Below are 20,471 nucleotides of genomic sequence, written 5' to 3'. Positions count from 1 at the left end.
TAGGCCTCGGGAGCAACAAATTTGCAGTTTTTTTTAATTCCGTCTGTGCTGGAAAGACCTTACAATTTGTGCTTGTTGGCGGTATCTCAATCGACAGCGTCCCGTTATCATGGCACCGCTACATCAAATTGTGTCGCGCTGTCATGACAATTTGACGTCACATTGTGCCGCGTTGCCATGACAATGTGACACTGCATGGTGCCGTGACATCATGACGTTGAGGTGGAGATACCGCCCACAAGGGCGGCAAAAAAGTAAGTGCCTATGGGCGGCAAAATTGTAAAACCGGCCCTGCCAACATGGGTTTTATTTAGTATAGAACACCAAAGCCATACAGAGATTCTGGGTCTCAGATTAGTGTCCGCATTTCAGAGGCCAGGACGTAAACTACAAGGCATTTTTCCAATTTACTACTTGAGAGGGTTGTAATACCTTCCTTTACAATGCATTGCAGACTATAAAGGGCCTGAATAGTGGAAGAATGTTATCTCTAAACCCATATAGGAGAATTCAGTGGGAACGGGGCTGTTGTGGTTACTGTTGCATACTTTCAAGTGTACAACATGGAAAAAATGTTCATGCCATGCATTGCCCTTTTACAGCGGAAAATATATTTTTTTTATTTCAAATAAAAACGTCTTTCTACTCAACTCAATGGGGAATGTGACCAGAGAACAATAAATCCTTGTGTTCCCATCTCAAAAGCCATCTATGATACTAGAAGCTATCTGTAGGGGATGGCAATCTTATCTAAGTGGATATGCAGTATCTCCGAAAATGTGTTAATTTCAACAGAACTACCTTAATAGTAACATCTGTATTAGTTTCTTTTTTTGTTTTTCATGCGGTAGGTTCCGACTGCAAGTACGACAATTGAAGGAGCATCTGCCTTGAATCGTGTCCACTGGGCTCAAAGTGGTAGAGAGGTGGCAGTCGGTGATTCAGACGGTCGCGTTTGGATCTATGATGTTGGAGAGGTACTAGTAAACATATTTTGCCTGGCTCTGCAGAGAAGTATTTATTTCATGATTTCGAATTCTTTTCACTTCTGCTGTAGAAAGCTATTTCGTGTATAACTGGGCCCAGATAAATCAATCAAAAAATTTATTTTTGGAAGCTGTTTTTTTGTTGCTTTATTCTTAATAGCAATATGTTTTTTACAATACAGTTTTTCATTGTGGTTTTCTATTGAAGAATAAGAAACCTTATTATTTATGCCATGTGTTTTCATGCAGTATTACAAGGCTTAGATTTACACATCTTCTTTATTTTGTTGGAGCGATAGTAGTCTTGAACAAAATTGGCTTCTTGAGGTATATTTTATTAAACTATAAAGTAGTTGTTTTTGTATGGGAACTTTCAAGGCCATACAAAACAATGCTAAAAAGTGCAAGCCTTATATGCATTCAAATGAATAAATGGGCATATGTTTTCCACAAGCGATGAAATAAGGCATTACTTTCTTTATTCCGAGTTTATTTTCTTCCTAATAAATTTCCCCTTATCGGCCGTGCTGACTTACAAATAGATTATATCAAATTAATATCTAATAATAGTTCCATATTCACTTGTCCCTGTGACTTTAGACAAACCACTACGTTCCACCATTTGTTAATCTTAAAAGCTAAAGATAAATGGAATATAATATATATATATATATACACATATACACACATACACACACACACACTCATGCACACATGCCTGTATATATTTTATATATATATATATATATGTATTAATTGAGATTTTCTGCACAGATGTGTTTTCAGTTAACCATACAGCCTGCTACCTCAGATTTTAGTACTTGACACAGCTAACACATCTGACCATTTATGAAATGGCAAAAGTGCCAACCACTTCAAAAGCAACTTTACTGATCATAATTCAAAGGCATGATTAATCCAAGTATTGTAGAATGCCTTTCCATTATGCTTATGAGGAAGCAGCAATTTACGCTTTGGCAAGGTGCTTCTGATAAATGTTATGTCTTTCAGACCTCTGACTCTGAATTCCCTAACTTTTTATAGATTAAGGGGGATCCATAACATACATTTTTTTAAATATTTATATTTGTGAGTATTTATATATTGTTATATTTTTTGGTTGACTCATAACTTCTAGTAAAATAGCTAATCATGTAAACGTTTTTTGTTCTTTGAGTTTTTTTTGTTTATTTAGTGAAATTGTGTCCTGTATGCAGCTATAGGATATAATTTTTTATTAAAAGAGGTGTTTATTTATCAAGCTTCAACAATGGTGTTTTTGCTGTTTACTTGTGCTAAGAATTTTCTGTACTTTGCTCCTCTTTTGCCCTCCTGTCTCAGTAAGCAATTTAGGGACTGTTTACATGGAACAATTGATAGATAGATGCGACACACAGAGTAATAGTGACATTTATTACAGTTCTCATATTTTTATGTTTTTACCTTCTGTACATCAGAGAAAGTCTAATAGAAGTGCAAAAAGAAAGTTGAATAAAGTAACTTCTACCTTCTCCAAAGGGATGGGGGAAGAGGATTCATGGACCATCTCATTTCACATAACATCCTCCTCGTTCAGCAAATATATATTGATGTTAGTTATGGTATTTTCACAACGAAAACACTGAGCCATACTCTAAGAGAGGCGTCTTTATGCAACTTTCCGTTTCTACTGCATGTAGTAGCCATACTCTTCGAGAAATAAGCCTTTGTGTCATGGCCATACTGACACAAACAAATCGTCTTGCATCCCTCCAAGGTGCAAACATCTCCAGTGCTGTACCTAGCACCTAGGGAGAGTTGTCAGTCCTAATGATGCTGCATGCTGTGAGAAACAGTTATTTTAATTTGTTTCCTATTTGTTTCCTATTGACGCAATTTGTTTTCACGCATTAACTGGCATTCATTAGTGCTCAATTTAGTATGGTTTCATCAACGTACCAACATGTATATTGACTGCATTAGTTTTCGAGACCATGTATTTTCAGTTTTATTGTAAGGATACGTTTAAAAAAAATGCAAGAAAACAAAAAAAAGTTAAATAAAGTACATACGGACCCTTCACTAACAAATCTCTCACTATAAGTAAGGAAGGGTTATTTTAAAAGGTTATTGAAAGCTCATTTGCAAAGACTACTTGGATTGAAGGATGCAGGACCAAGCAGATCAAGGGAAAGGTTGCAATCAACCCCTTAAAAAAAGATCTATATATATTTAAAAATATCTGAATTAGATCTTTTGCTACCAGAGCGACTTGCAATGCTTTGCTCTAGCAATGATGGAGACAAGGGAATATTTTGATCACAGTCACAGGATCAAAACATTATGGGTGGTTGTGTTGGGTTATGGTTCAGCGACTTCAGTAACACAGCCCTGTCTGCTTTGACATTACATAACAAATGACAACTTGTCCAGCTTTACAAGTATATCTTCGTGTATGATCAGAGCGCAAAATTACACATTTCTTGGGAAGTTAGTGCAAGCAGAAAGAGTTGCATTATGGAAGTCAAAGAATCATAACTTGGAGTTAGAGACCCATTAATTGGAGTCAGATACACCCATTATTGGTCAGTAACTGACTGTTGCTGCTATGACCACCAACACAACATTAGCCGTAGCTGAACAGTCTATGATCTATAATAGAATTCATACTGATATATGCAATTATAAGATTTCCCATACTGTAACTTTCATTTTCTTTTTGACTGAAGATAACGACAAGCATTATTAGTCTCAGTGGACAAAAAAAGATGTTCCCTGGTACTGTAACACATTAATTTCCTTGCAGCTCATGAGGTGATGCATGCACTTTAATAATCATGTTTTGTTAACAAGAGTATTTATTCACTGCCAAAAATATAATAGCAGCATTTGTAAAGGATGGTCTGATAATTAACTGTTTATCCAAGCAATCTATAGTAAAAAAAAAAAAATGCACATCTTTCATCTCACTGATATTACATCTGCTCTCTACGTACACTGAATGGTTAACCCGTGCAGTGCTGAAACCCCTGCAATGCATTGCACAACAATGCTATACAGGCACTTCTAACACTGCAAGGGTTAATCATCCCCCCTGTGCTCTTGTTTGCATTTGCTGAATATACGTTCTCCCCTTAGGATGAATAACATAAAGACATCTCCTGGCGGTTACTGCGAGCCCTCTAGAAGTTATAATCACGGAGAATCCTTAAATTATTCCTTCGCTCTTTGTCCATTATTTTGGAAAGCTGAAAATGTGTTTAGCTGTTTTATGAAACATGTACGAGTCTTACAAAAAATTCAGTCCAGCCGCAGATGACCTCACTGATCTGAGTTGCTCGTTTCTGGGAGGGAACCCAAACACGATCTGTTGCTTATTACATGTTTTCTTCTTGCTCCTCAGTTGAATTACTTAATACAAATATAGCATGTTAGAAGGATGAAATAATCTGCTGAAGTAAGCCACTCGGTGTATATATACACATATCTCTTACATTTCTTTATGCTAGCTTAAGGAATTTGTATAGTGGAGAACGTGCATATTTTCAAGATATTCATATAGCGTCAAAGACATTTTTTTTTTTTAACACTGGCAAACTGTAACAGCATTTGTGAAAACTGAGAAACTCTGGGAAAGTTATGGAGAAAGCTGCACATTTTGCGAAACAAAAACCCTCAAATCTGCAACTGTATCCAGTTTCAGTGCGGAATTTGCATCACTGAGTAATCTAGAAGTTCTTGGCATTTTTTTTTCTAAATTTGCTACATTTTGTATCTTTTTTCATGGGTCTAGCATCTCCAGAATTTAGCAGTTTTGGAATGTGTCAGAATATGAGACTCTCTTATTTCTTATTTGCATCCATTGAAATACGTAAACACATTCCTCGCTTTCCTTTTCCTTCTACGTCGCATTAACACTGTCCTCTAGCACTGTTCTCTTCTATAGTATAGGCAAAGGGTGGCCGACTCAGTCCTTAAGGGCCAATAACAGGTCAGGTTCTCATGATATCCATGCTTCAGCACAGGTGGCTCAGTCAATGACTGACATATACAGCCACCTGTGCTGAAGAGGGGATATCCTGAAAACCTGACCTGTTGGTAGCCCTTGAGGACTGGAATTAACCACCCCTGGTCTATGCTATTCTTTATTGCATCTATACCTTTTCTACCACTGTCGGGCAACATTTTGCAGCAACAAGACTTTAACAGATAACTCCCATAGTACATTCCCACAAGTAACACTTTAGGACAGTCTATGGAGCCTACAGTATGTATTAGCACATGGAAAACTTGCTCCAAACTGCGTCATATTTAACAAACTTGCTGCCTCATTTTCTTACATTTGTGGAGATTTCTAAACAAGGAGGTTCACACAGTCTGAGACCTGGCAGATTTTTTCAAGCAGACAAAAAGAAAGAAAACGTGATGCATAGAAGCACACACGCGTTTCGCAGCACTCTGTCGTTTGTGGTGCTTGTCTGTTGAAGGCGGTATCCCTGATGCGTTTTGCACCTGCTCTGAGGAGACGTACTGCTGCTCGGCAAGTACCTTTAGGGCCTCATGCTATAAACTGCGATAAGCCACTTATCTGCAGCTTATCGCCAAAAAAGCCTACAGCGATTCAGTAAACCCCGATAAGGCAGCGATACGAGCAAAAATCGCTGGTTTTTTTTAGCCGAGGGAAAAAACAAATCGCCAAACGTGCGGCGATAAGCCACTTATCGCCAGTTTCTCACACTCGCTCAATTCTAGTAGCCCTGATCAGCTTATCGTGGCTGATCGCCACTCTAGAATTGAGATTTCCTCTCCAAATCGTCCTGCCAGAAAAAGTTGGCAAGAAGGTGGTGAGAAGCTGCCGATAAGCGGCGAGACGGCACCTAGAAAAAATAATGAATTTTTCCTGCATCGGTTTGATGCCGGGATACTCCAGAGCTGATACCCATTAATATCACCACAGGAGACCCCCGGAATGAATCAGATGCATGAAAAATGCATTTACAGGCAACTTTATTACCTTAGCAGCTAACCGCTAAGGCCTCGGGCATGGTGCCCCGGGCCGCGCTGATCCGCACTCCTGCTCTGCCTCGCCTGCTCAAACTGGAGCTTTCCTGGCAGGCGAGACAGTGAGCGCGCTTTGGGGGCGGGGCGGAGGTGGGGCGAAGGCGTGGCGGAGGCGGAACGGAGGCGTGGTGGGAGACGGGCTAGTCCCTCGCTCCCATTGGATGTGAGCGGTCACGTGATATCTGAGCCTCCGCACGCATGCGGAAGCGACTGCTAAAGCTGCGCTGATGACAGATGCAGGGGGTAAGTGCATCTGCTCAGCGCGGCTCAGCACGGCTCAGCACGGCCTACTGCACTATGTCACAGGCCTAAGGCAATGAAGGAGTTAACCACCAGTGCCATGCTTATTGTGGGTAGCGGGGGTGGTTGAAGGTGGTATTTGGCCCTTGGTGGGTGTTTAGGCCTTGCGGGGGGTTGGCTGGTTGACTTAACCCCTTCATTACCTTAGCCGTTAATACCGCTAAGGTAATGAAGGGGTAACCCCTCCCGCTGCCCACCCGGTAGGCCTAAACATCCATCCTTGTTGCTACTACCCCCTTCACCCACCCCCACTACCCACAATAAACAAAAATACACACAACAGCCCTACTACCCACCTCTTAAGCCACCAATAACCATTACAATATGTTATAAACACCACTACACAACCAATCCACCCCCTGTGCCCCCACATAAACCATAATTTATTTTTTTATAAATTGGATTAATACCACAGGCCGGCGAGGGTCCCCGGGTGTTCCCCTGTGGGCATCCAAGGGTCCTCGGGTGGTCACTGTGGGTCACCCCTGGCTATCCATATATGGATAATAGATCATTTGCACATTATTAAACAAAACATTAGCCAGGCAGCATAAATAAAGTAAATAAAACTGTTCTACTTATCCCTGCCATCATGAAGGGCGTCCTCGTCAGCATACTGCAGGGCCATGTCCTCTGATGCCAGCAAGAATACATTCAAAATTACAATTTAATGGTGGTTAATAACCGCTATAGTAATTAAGGGGTTAACCCACCCTCCCCCACTACCCACCCGGAAGGCCTAACCACCACCCCGGACCTACTATACCCACCCTGTACCCATTGATTGGCATAGTAGTATATCATAACCCATACAATATGGGCATGATAAGCTACTATAGCAGTCAAAGGTCACCCTAATACAAAAGCATGAATGTCCAAAATACACAATAATAAAACAGATACAACAAGCACCTAAACCCCCAGAAACAAAAATTAAAAGCACTAGCGAACCAAGCAATTACCTAAATAAAACCACTAGGCATTCAATAAAATAATTAATTACTCACACGAATGTACAGTTTTGTACATATTACATACATTGTTATCAAATGACATTGTTCACATTTGACTATTTTCAATTTATTTAATGTACTAATGTGAGAGGGTGTGTGTGTGTGTGTGTGTGTGTGTGTGTGTGTGTGTGTGTGTGTGTGTGTGTGTGTGTGTGTGTGTGTGTGTGTGTAATACTTAGTTAAGTTATGGTGAGTAAAAAAAGTGACAAAAACCCTCCACAGCAAAGCATATAGCAAATGGAAATATAACTGTATGCTAATTTGCATGTCTTAGGCAGGTCTGCAACCCCGCCTTTCACCATTATCACCCAGCACACAGCACTTCCACTGCAGCAAGGGATTCTGGGAAATCCATGTTTAAAACGGTTTTGAAGCAAAAAGTGGCTGTGTGCTCATTTGCATGTCATTTCCCAGAATCCCTTGCTGCAGTGGAAGTGCTGTGTGCTGGGTGATAATGGTGAAAGGCAGGGTTGCAGACCTGCCTAAGACATGTAAATGAGCATACAGTTATATTTCCATTTGCTATATATATATATATATATATATATATATATATTATATATATATATATATATATATTATATATATATATTGAGTGTGTGTCTCTGTAAAGTATAAACAGTAGTCACCCCTCTCGCTGCCTACAATAATGGACTTGTCTTGATATATAACCGCTAACTCTCACTGACACTGCCTCACCTACTCAACTATTCTATAGTGGTCTCTCCATTAGTCATAACCCCAGATTTGGTGACAAACATAAGATCGAGTAGGCATCCCTCGCTTCTTGTTGCACTTTTCAAGTCATATTCCCTTTCCCTTCCTTCTCATCTTCTATCTTTGAAGCTCATGCTATTTGTACCTTCTCCCTTGTCTCTCAGTGTACCATCAGGGTCCACCTCCCAGATTTTGTATAACTTTAGAGCCTGACTTTCACTCTCTTCACCCTCTGTCAATTTTGAAGATTTTAGCATTCCTATCGGCAATCCTACCTCCTTTTGATCTCCCCCAGTGGACTAACTCTCATACCAATCATGATGGAAACTCACATGGCCGTTTTTTCTCTTGTGTCTACTCCCTCTCTAACATCTCTAATACACAATATCCCATCTCGGACAACCACCTCTTTTATTTTTCCATCATTCTTCTTTCTGCCATCACTTTCCCCAACCTTCACCTTCACCCACCCAACATCAGCAGACTCCCTATATATCAGCTCCTGTTTATCTGCTCTTGACCATGTCACTTGTGGCACAACTCACTGCCACCACATTAAGACTCAACTGCGGCACACTGGTAAAACATGTTACCTCCAGAAGTGCTCCCCCAGTGCTAAATGTGAGTGAAGGAAATAACATTCCCAATCATAATTTATACAATACAAATCCATTATATTTTCATACAATGCCGCTATTTAAACAAAGTTATTTTTTCTCTTAGTTTTTCAATCTTTAACGCTTGTTTTCCACTTTCAACTCCCTTTTTTTCACAACCTCTCCACCCTTTCCCCTTTGAATTCAAAGCTCAAAAATGTACAGTACCACACATTTTAAAGAAAATAAATTACATTATATGGAATGACAGATCACACTGTCTACCTCCAACCATGCTAACATGTCCCCTCTCCGCCCCAATGCTACTTTTGACTTCTCTCTGGTTATGGAAGATGAAGCCTTCAAGCATCTCTTCTCCTCCCCCCACCCTCCCTACAACCTGTACTGTCAACCCTATTTCTTCAAATCTTTTTTGCTCCATCTCACTACAACCATAACCCTCATATTCAACCTGTCAGCACTGGATCATTTCTTTTAACTTTTAAACATGCCTCTGTCACAAATCCTGAAGAAGCCCTTTCTTGGCCCAACCACACCTTGTAACTCCTGTCCAATCTTCTGTCTCCCATTTGCTTCCACACTACTTGAACATCTTCTTTATAACCACACAAAACAACATAACTCCAAACTGATACACTTTTAATCTGTATTTGGTCTTATAATGCCACAGAGACTTTTCTAACAAAAGTTGCCAATGATCTCCTCAAGGCAAACTTACAAGGTCTCAATAGACCACTCTGCTGTCTTTGATACTGCCAATCACCTTCTCTGACTCCATACTCTCCATTTCATTGGCTGTGGCAGCACTGACATCTTTTGATTCTCTTGCTATCTATTTGGCCTCTACTTCAGTGCTTCCTCTGCTTGCCCCTCAATGCTGCTGTGCCGTAGGGCTCTGTTCTAGTACCTCTTCTCTTTTCAAATCACTTCTTGGGGAAGTGAATGCAGTCATTTGGCTTTCACTACCATCTCTACGCTACAAACTAACTAATAACGCTCTCTATCAGCGCTTGATCCAATTAGGCTAATGTGATATGAATATCAAACAAAATGTGCGTGATATAACAAATATGTGAAACAGCTGCCAAGGGGACAGCAAACAATAGACAGTTCCAAATCTAACATACCATATGAAAATACAAAAATCTAGGTCCCCGGCGCTAATGAGGTAAAGTCCACAATACCATGATCCAAGATACAGTCCTTGATGGAAAAGATAGTCCTGGCAATGGGTGGATTAACCAATGCAATTCAGAGTGGCTTTGATAGTCTTCAGAATGGCCCCAGATGTTCTCTGCAATGAATAAAAAAGAGACACACCAATTGCGCAGTATATAAAAAACCACAGCCCCAACTGAGATGGAAATAACCCTAACTTACAAGATAATTTCTTGTACATTCAGGGGAGAGAATCTGTGCTGTGTCGCGTTCCAACCTCAATATCCACGAACCCCATGTGGTTACAGTCGGATGGTTTCTCTTGTACTTGGTAGTGCCCTCAGGGATTCAGCATAGGCCCCCACAGCAAGCGTGTAGAGAAATGAATACAGCCTAGTGTATTTCGACTGTCCGCTTTTCAGTCCATCCTAAATGCTGCTGCAAGGCTCTTCTATCTCGTCAACAGTTCCACATTTGCTTCTTCACTGCAAATCCTGACACTTGCTGCACATAGCATCATCAAATTCAACGGTCTGGTTCTCACCTACAAACCTAACCAAGACACAACCCCTCTCTACATTTCCAATCAAATCCCCAAATACTCTCTCACATATAGTCTCTGTTCGGCTCATGACATACAGCTTTCCTCCTCCCTCATTACTTCCTCTTATTCCCACCAAATAGTCTTCTCTAGGGCTGCACACTAACTGTGGAACTCCTTTTCCCGCACCTCTATTAGTACTTTCAAAGTACTCCCAAAAAAACCCTACCCAGAACCCTCCTTGCTATATATATATGTATATATATGTATATATATATGCCTTATTGCCTTATACTGCCACCTACCCATGTGTCATTACTCACCCATTCTTTTTAGATTGTAAGCCTCTCTGAACAGGGACCTCATTGCTTATTGTTTCATTATGTATGAAGTTGCATGTATTCTGTGTTTTTCTCTTGTCATTGCCCTTTACATTGTACTGCACTGCAGTGTATGTTGGTGCCATATAAATAAAATATAATAATATTATGCAAGTTTCTTCAATGCTGTCATCATCACGTTATTGGTTGCAGTATTTTGAGATACTGTGTATATTGAAATGTATTTAATTCAGTGGTTTTCAACTTTTATTTGGTTATGGAGCCCTATAATTATATTGTGAGATTCTGCAGAACTCCAACCCTTTCTAATAGTGCATCTGAGATCAGATGCATTGTAATGAACCCCAACCCTCTCAAATAGCGTGTTTGAGATCAAATGCATTGTAAATAACCCCAACCCTCTCTTATTGTGTCTGAGATCAAATTCATTGTAAAGAACCTCAACCCTCTCTAATAGCGCGTCAGAGATCAGATGCATATTAAGCATCCCCAACCCTCTCTAATAGCGCGTCTGAGATCAGATGCATTGTAAGGAACCCCAACCCTTTCTAATAGCGCGTCTGAGATCAGATGCATTGTGAGGAACCCCAACCCTTTCTAATAGTGCGTCTGAGATCAGATGCATTGTAAATTCTTCTGTATTTGGTAACATTTTCAAATGACCTGAAAATTACAGGGAGCCCTTTAGGGATGGCTGGGGAATCCAAGGGTTCCTAAAAACACTAGATGAAAAACAGTGAATAAATTAGTGGCAATGTCCTTAATATTTACCACCTGCTTAGAATCAGCTGTATGGGCTTTATTAATCCCAGGACACAATCCAAGAAGAATGAAACATAAAAGACAATTCACCTGACTTTTTGAAGCATTGATTATGAAAATGCCATGTATTATTCTATCGAAATTATGAATAATTTTATGTTGCCATCGCTTAAATTATTGCTGCTTCCCTCATCTAATCCCTCGAGTCTCCATTCATCTTTCTTTTCGCTAAAGTCTCCTGCTGCAAATCTGGAGCAAATACATTGCACCAAATCAATTAAAGAAAAGCCTCCACTGGATGAATATGGTGCTGTTTATGTGATGTTTTTGCTCCAGTCCTCTACCTGGTAGACTTTAGTAAGTAGACCCCTTAGCTTTTCTTGGACATTATTTGGACTTGGTCGCCTGTAGGACTTTCTTCTGTTGCCACTTAAAGATAGATAGAAAATAATGTACACTGAAAGCAAGCTGCTGGCAACCCACACCGGAAGGGAGACTGACGATGTCTTTACGGACACGCTCGTATGAAAAAGCAGCTATCATTGATTGAGAAATTCTTATCTTCTGAACCATGGGCCTTTGCTATAGAGCCACTACTTTTAGATACTAAACAAATAGTTTATTTGCTGCTTTAAATACTTTAACTCATATCATGCAAGTTTTTTTTAATTAAAGGAATGGCAAGAGACTATGCCTGACAACAATTAAATAATAATATTAAATATAGTGCAAGATACCGAATAAATTATCTTACTACATTAAGTATTCATTTGTAAAATAATTTGTGTTTTGGTATATACATTATCTCAGGTGTTTCCTTTTCTTTAAGATGCCCCATACATATTTGTTAATGCAAATATCCATATAGAGAAAGGCGCACAGCAAAAGGAGAGAGTGGGTCAAAACTGCTAAAAAATTACTTTTATTGGTCCATAAAAGAGAGAGGGAGGTACAAAAACCCTCCTACATGTTTCGTGCACCAAGCACTTTATCAAGGAGTAGTGCACGAAACATGTAGGAGGGTTTTTGTATCTCCCTCTCTCATTTATGGACCAATAAAAGTTATTTTTTAGCAGTTTTGACCCACTCTCTCCTTTTGCTGTGCGCCTTTATATGGATATTTACTTGGATCTTCTACAAGCAGCAGCACGCTGCACACACCAGCTGGATGGGGAGACTCCAATATTGTGAGTAACAGACTTTATTCAATCTGATATACATGTGTGACATATGAGTGTTCCAGGGCCCATCCCAATGAGGTTCTGTGCAGGGATTATTTTCCGTTGCCCAGTCACTTCAGGGAATATAGGTCCCCATTAAGGAAACCATACCACAGGATCAGCGTCAATATTTACTCATTACCCCTATGGTGTTGTGGATTTATTCTGGATCAATATAAGGTCATACCTTACGGACTCGGCATTGCAGCGCAGGTTCCACATTGAGAATTCAATATATTTGTTAATGCGTTTAGCTTTATTCGGTTAGTTTTTACTAAACTGTTTTCCTGTTACTATATAGCAAGAACAAGAAGCAGATAGCAATTGACAGGTCTTTGAAAATGAATACCAGCCAGAAAAAAGCATGACAGATTCAGAGAATAGTCCGAAACACAATAAAACAAGCTGTACTCCGCAAACTCACTGTAGCTGCTGAAGATGTTTCATTATAATTCCTTCTGACAGTGTAGAAAATGATGCTAATGACTTAGTGAGAGGCTTTAGCAATCACTTGCGAGAAGGCAAGTACTGTAAGACCATATGGGATCCAAAAACATGAATCATACTATAGCAATTTTGCCCGTAGGCCAAGAAATCAGTGTTTCAGTTACAGCTAATTCTAAACACAGTTAATGTTTTCCTACTGTACACATGCCTCTATCTTTGTGTACACTTTTAACAATATCAGTTGGATGACACAAGACAGAAGCCAACCCTTTAAATGGATCAAAAGAATCATTAAATCTGTATGCTTGATCAAAGCTCTATTGTGTTAAGTCCAGTTTACTGCGACTCAGGTACAGTGCAGAATTGTGATCACAACTTGCAGTGTATTTACAAGCTGCAGGACCTGTATGGTTTTGCAAGAATGCATGCTTGCTATGGCCGCATGGCTATACCACAATAGATATTGGGATCCCTCAGTGCAGCTTGTAACTTGCATGATCAAAACTGTTTTTGTGATATTGTTATAATACCACTTTTTAGCGTGTTAAAAGTATACTTGAACATTTTCTTTTCATCACGATCACGATGTTTCTAACTAAATGTTCAGCCATCTAAACTTCAATAAATCCCCATCTCAATATTCATATTGCTTTAATGAATAATGACAAAGGCAGGATTTTAGTTGGCAGCCCCAGTTCTATTTCTTATTAACGATAGTTTGCAGAAGCTTTTCTGGTGTCATTACTTAGAAGTAGTGTGTCTGGCCAACTAGCTAAAGATTCCTTCATACTGTACATATATATATATATATATATATATATATATATATATATATATATATATATATATATATATATATAATGAAAGAAAAAAGGCGCAATACTGTATAGCAATAAAAAACAGGAAAATTAATTAAGCAAGGAAGGCTAGGTGACTGAACAGATTAAAACAAACACAATGATGCCAATAGACACAATAAACACAATATATGACAATAAAAAAGAAGGGAAATGTGACCAAAAAATGTCCAATAGCGCAAATGTAGGAGACAGTGAGATGTGGGAGGAATTGTCACTCGATAGGTAGCAAATGACTGGAGCAACAAATGGGGTGAGGTATTTGACCCGTCAGATGATAGATTGCGGATGCAAACGTGGAAAAATCAGGCTGATATTGACCACTAGAGATGGAGATGGGGGGTAAGCAAATGGCATAGGCAAGGGATTAAGGAATGGTCTCACCAAAGGATGTAACCGCGATGACTACAGGGGCCTCCGTGTCCCTCCGTCAGCATACCAACGAAATCACGCTGGAGATGAACATGTGATGCTGATCCGGGTAACACTGGAGACGCTGTTCCACTTCCTGGATTACCCCCTCACACAAGACAGCTGTATTCGTTCAAATTAAATATTCACTCGTGTCTCTGCTTGATGTCAGACTCAGACTCAGCCAAACAGACAGACAAATGCAGCCTTCCACTTTGTTCCGCCAATATAACTGAAATAGTTGCTCTCACTCCTCACATGCGATTAGGCACTCCTCTCACAGTCAGCTGTCGGACATTGATGACGCGAACCTACGCCGTTTCGTCAGCTGTTGCGCCGACTTCTTCAAGGGTGAATATATATATATATATATACACACACACACTCACGTTACTGTTCCTAGGTCTGGTAAACCAAGAGACAGCACTCAATTGTAGAAAACTTCACAAAGTAAAGAACAGATGGAAGGTCCCATTTTGGAGGACCGACACGTTGGGTTTCTTGATGTACCACTATTTTCACTAATACACTTTGTGAAGTTTTCTACAATTGAGTGCTGTCTCTCGTTTTACCAGACCTCGGAACGGTAACATATGTCTATATTATCCATATGGGACAAGCACCTACAGCCTATCAGCACCTATGGAGTGCCAACTGTTCTATTTGAATATATATATATATATATATATATATATATATATGCGCCCGGTCCTAGTGTGATATCAGTGGATAAAAATTTAATATTTTGGACAATATCGATAAAAAACTCACAAACTGCCGTGAATTTTGAGCATTGTATGAGTGAACTCATGCGCCAACATGCTGTTCCAGGACGCTTCTCTGCCTGATCTGTTATGGGATATCCTCCTCCAGAATTCCTCTACTGGTGTCGCTCCTTAGGTCCTCCGGCAACCCGCAATTGTAAAAGAGAGTTCCTATTCTTAGAGTTCCCAGTATTCAAGGGCAGGTCGCAGCCTCCTTCTCCGGCGGCGTCACTCACACCGCTACCACAGCCATAGTTTATATAGTGCAAGAATCCAATCAAAGGAGACCATACTAATCATAGATTATTGGTGTACATATCAATCACTTAATTAACTAATAAAATGCTTAATATTAGTTAGAATACACAGAATCCTATGTAGAGAATATAACTTATAAAAATCATTACTATATACTATTGGTGTATACAATTAACACCTTTGTACTATATATACTGAGGTAATGATATTATTTTTACCTAGATAACATTGATTTTATACAAAGCATTAAAATAATGTGGGGGAAAAACTCTATTGTATTTTGTTTGGCTTGTTAGAGGACAGCAAAGATTATAGTATCCTGTTTTGTTTCAGAGCAGTATATCATGACGTAATTACTGAAATACACTTCATCATGCACATCTATTAACATGTCAATGAATAATTGATAATTCTATATACTAACCCTTCTATTTTATACTATACTATATATATATATATATATATATATATATATATGTATATATATATATATATATATATATATATATATATATATATAGTACTTGATCTAATATGAGTTTCAATCATTTCATCATTAACTCTCTCAGAGTAAAGAACAGACATGCATACTGTATATGTGGAAATTAACCCAATTTTATGGGAAAATATTTATTTACTTAGGTTAAAGTCGATTTGGAAGCAACATCAAATACAATATTGATCTTGATCATTTTAAATAGAAAAATCTATTTTGATATATTTGTCAATATTGACCAAATTTTGATATTTTACAGAAAAAAGAAAAAGAACAGAACCTGGATGTCCCAACCAGTGAGCCAAATAGCCAATAAACAGACTGTTTTTGGTTGTACAATCATATATATTTGTATTATTATAAATTGCAATTGTGTGGTTGCGGATGTGATAGATAATTGTGTAAAATTATTGCTAATATTATTTATATTATGTGCTAATACAGGGGTGCGCAAACTTCTTGAGCTGCGCCCCCCCTGCCCAGGAGCTGCAGCGTTTGCGCCCCCCCCCCCCCTCTCCCAATGACTCGGCGTCAAATGACGACGCGGGTCATGTGACATCACGTGACCCCGCCGCGTCATTTGACATGCGTTTCCATGGTGACGCATGACGTCACATGACCCCGCAGCGTCATTTGACACCGCTTTTTTCACATTCCAAAGGGTCAATACACCAAGTGCAGGGCCGCATTACCTGTTTGTCGACATTCATTGTATATATCATCATATGCCTATGTAGCATCCAATACGTGGGGCGGACGGTGCGTACTTTAAGTACGCGCTTCCTGGAACATCGTGGGAATATAATACATGGTCAACAGACACACAGTCTGTCTAGACACTATATGGATAAACACAAGAAAGATCCGTCCTCACTATTAGTAATGGGTATAGAAGCTATTACACCCTCCTTACTGAGTGGAGACAAACATAGGAGATTCAATCTAAGAGAGACCTATTGGATCTATGTATTAGATACATTGGGCCCAATGGGTCTAAATGAGTGTATAGACACTAGTACTATTGTGTGAGAGTTTCTCTTCCCCTGTCTATAGATTTGGTACAGAGGTCTGGTTTGAACATGCTCAACATGTTCCCTTTGTTTTCTGTTCTTTGAGAGGTCCTTGGCTAGAGTTACACTTGACACAATAATTTAAACATATCACTGTCACAATTAGTTAGGCACTTGATTTTCACTATTAAAATCATACTTTTCAACACCAATTAATATATAGTAGTTATTAGTTCACTAATTATAACACAATATATTTATAATATATATTAATAATTATAATTCACATAGGATTAAAATTGTATGTTTATTACATAATTTATATTGAATCAACACCACATCACATGTACTGTATTAGCACATAATATAAATATTAGCAATAATTTTACACAATTATCTATCACATCTATCTATCTATCACATTCACACACACAATTGCAATTAATAATAACAACAATATATATATATATCCTCTGATGAAATCACTTGATGTGAAGAAACTAGTAGGGTGAATTGCTAGTGAGAGCAAGCAAACACAATACCTCTACATTTGGGACTCAAAGACATTGATGCTGACAGCTTACTCCTCACGGTTCCCGTTTTGGTTTACCCGGTCTGGCACCCATTGCACATGCGGATTGTTTCCGGAGGACACTCGGAGAAGTGACACGATACCTGAGTTCCTGCTGGACTGTGGCTCACAGGGGTTTTGATTGTGTCCTGATCGTGTGCAGTGGAGAGGCGTGTGAGCAGAGCAGCAGAGTTCCTGTGTTTGGTGCATGAGTATTACTCATAAAATGCTCTTTTATTCATGTTGTTTGTGAGTTTTAAATTGTTGGACTCTTTTTTTATATATATTAAATGATATTATTTTACATATTGCACTAGGATTGGCGCTCTTTTTTCGTTTTTATATATTTATATATATATCTATATCATTATTGTTGTTATTATTAATTGCAATTGTGTGTGTCTGTTTATTGGCCATTTGGCTCACTGGTTGGGACATCCAGGTTCTGTTCTTTTCCTTTTCTGTAAAATATCAAAATGTGGTCAATATTGACAAACATAATATAGAAAAATAGATTTTCCGATTTAAAATGATCAAGATCAATATTGTATTTGATGTTGCTTCCAAATTGACTTTAACCTAAGTAAATATTTTCCCATAAAATTAGGTTAATTTCCATATATATACACGTCTGTTCTTTACTCTGAGAGGGTTTAATGATGATCTATTGAAACTCATATTAGATCAAGTACTATATACCTGTTTATAAAAATAGAATAGAAGGGTTAGTACAGCTAAACCCCGTTATAACGCGGTCCTCGGGGTCCACCCCGAGACCACCGCGTTACTAACGAGGTCGCGCTAATTTAAAAAAAAAAAAAATGGCCGTCGCATCAGTGCATATAGTATTTACCCCGCGGTCCCGGCTTCCCCCTGTCACCGCGTGACAGGAGATGGGAGGGGGGATTCCCCTCCGGTCCGGCTCCCCCTGCCACCGCGTGACAGGAGATGGGAGGGGGGATTCCCCTCCGGTCCGGCTCCCCCTGCCACCGCGTGACAGGAGATGGGAGGGGGGATTCCCCTCCGGTCCGGCTCCCCCTGCCACCGCGTGACAGGAGATGGGAGGGGGGATTCCCCTCCGGTCCGGCTCCCCCTGCCACCGCGTGACAGGAGATGGGAGGGGGGATTCCCCTCCGGTCCAGCTCCCCCTGCCACCGCGTGACAGGAGATGGGAGGGGGGATTCCCCTCCGGTTCCGGCTTCCCCTGCCACCGCGGTACAGGAGATGGGAGGGGGGATGCCCCTCCGGTCCGGCTCCCCCTGAAACCGCGTGACAGGAGATGGGAGGGGGGATTCCCCTCCGGTTCCGGCTTCCCCTGCCACCGCGGTACAGGAGATGGGAGGGGGGATGCCCCTCCGGCTTCCGCTTCCCCTGTCACCGCGTGACAGGAGATGGGAGGGGGGATTCCCCTCCGGTCCGGCTCCCCCCGCCGCAGCACAGGGCCCTCGCGCCGCAATACAGGGTCGTAGCGCAGGGTCGTCCTGCCCTCCCCCCCCCATGCCCCCCGCGCTGCACCGGGCCATCCCACCAGCCCCCGCAGCATCGGGGGCCCCCGCAGCATCGGGGGCCCCCGCAGAAGCCATCATCCCCCTCCACCGCAGCACCACCCCCACCCTGCAGCCACATGCCTCAAAAATCATCCCCAAGGTAAGGTAAGGCTGATTTATGTATAAGTGTAGTGTGTGTGTGTGTGTGTGTGTGTGTGTGTGTGTCAGTGTGAGCAGTGTGAGCAATGAGCAGTGTGTCAGTGTGTGCAGTGTGAGCAATGAGCAGTGTGTCAGTGTGTGCAGTGTGAGCAATGTGCAGTGTGCAGTGTGTGTCAGTGTGTGTGCAGTGTGAGCAGTGTGTCAGTGTGTGCAGTGTGAGCAATGAGCAGTGTGTGTCAGTGTGAGCAGTGTGTCAGTGTGTGCAGTGTGAGCAATGAGCAGTGTGTGTCAGTGTGAGCAGTGTGTGTGCAGTGTGTGCAGTGTGAGCAATGAGCAGTGTGTGTCAGTGTGAGCAGTGTGTGTGCAGTGTGAGGTGTGTGCAGTGTGAGCAATGAGCAGTGTGTGTGCAGTGTGCAGTGTGTGTGCAGTGTGTCAGTGTGTGCAATGAGCAGTGTGTGTGCAGTGTGCAGTGTGTGTCAGTATGAGCAGTGTGTGTGCAGTGTGAGGTGTGTGCAGTGTGAGCAATGAGCAGTGTGTGTGCAGTGTGCAGTGTGTGTCAGTGTGAGCAGTGTGTGTGCAGTGTGAGCAATGAGCAGTGTGTGTGTAGTGTGTCAGTGTGTGCAGTGTGAGCAATGAGCAGTGTGTGTGCAGTGTGCAGTGTGTGTGCAGTGTGTCAGTGTGTGCAATGAGGAGTGTGTGTGCAGTGTGAGCAATGAGCAGTGTGTGTGCAGTGAGTGTGTGCAGTGTGTACAGTGTGCAAAAAAAAAAAAAATTAAATTTAAATTTTTTTTTTTTTTTTTTTTTAAACGGGAGCCATGGGAAAACCGCGTTATAACCGAATCGCGGTATAGCGAGGCGCGTTATAACGGGGTTTAGCTGTATATAGAATTATCAATTCATTCATTGACATGTTAATAGATATGCCTGATGAAGTTTATGTATTTCAGTAATTACGTCATGATATACTGAGCTGAAACAAAACAGGATACTATAATCTTTGCTGTCCTCTAACAAGCCAAACAAAATACAATAGAGTTTTTTTCCCCCACATTATTTTAATGCTTTGTATAAAATCAATGTTATCTAGGTAAGAATAATATCATTATCTCAGTATATATAGTACAAATGTGTTAATTGTATACACCAGCGGTGCGCAAAGTGGGGGGCGCGACCCCCAGGGGGGGCGGGAGATTGTGCTCGGGGGGCGCAGGCAGTTGCAGAGGCCCCGCGCTCTTCCTCCAGGCATTTAAATTAAATGCCGGGGGATCGCGTGAGGCCCCTGCAACTGTTTACTTACCGGGATTCAGCCGTCTGTG

General features: G+C 40.7%; 1 protein-coding gene across 5 annotated transcripts in view; it reads left to right on the top strand.

Moving 5' to 3' along the window:
• The window catches only part of DYNC1I1 (dynein cytoplasmic 1 intermediate chain 1), a 576,993-nt gene that overhangs the window by 520,573 nt on the left and 35,949 nt on the right, over positions 1-20,471 (top strand). For all 5 annotated transcript variants that reach the window (XM_075587298.1, XM_075587296.1, XM_075587299.1 and 2 more), the window contains one exon: positions 852-977. In XM_075587298.1, the coding sequence (XP_075443413.1) occupies positions 852-977 (126 nt within the window). The remainder of the gene's footprint in view (positions 1-851; positions 978-20,471) is intronic.

The sequence above is a fragment of the Ascaphus truei genome, chromosome 2 (assembly GCF_040206685.1).
Source record: "Ascaphus truei isolate aAscTru1 chromosome 2, aAscTru1.hap1, whole genome shotgun sequence".
In the NCBI taxonomy this organism is placed as follows: domain Eukaryota; kingdom Metazoa; phylum Chordata; class Amphibia; order Anura; family Ascaphidae; genus Ascaphus; species Ascaphus truei.
Note: the sequence above shows the minus strand (reverse complement) of the source record. Positions and strands in the feature narration are given on the sequence as shown.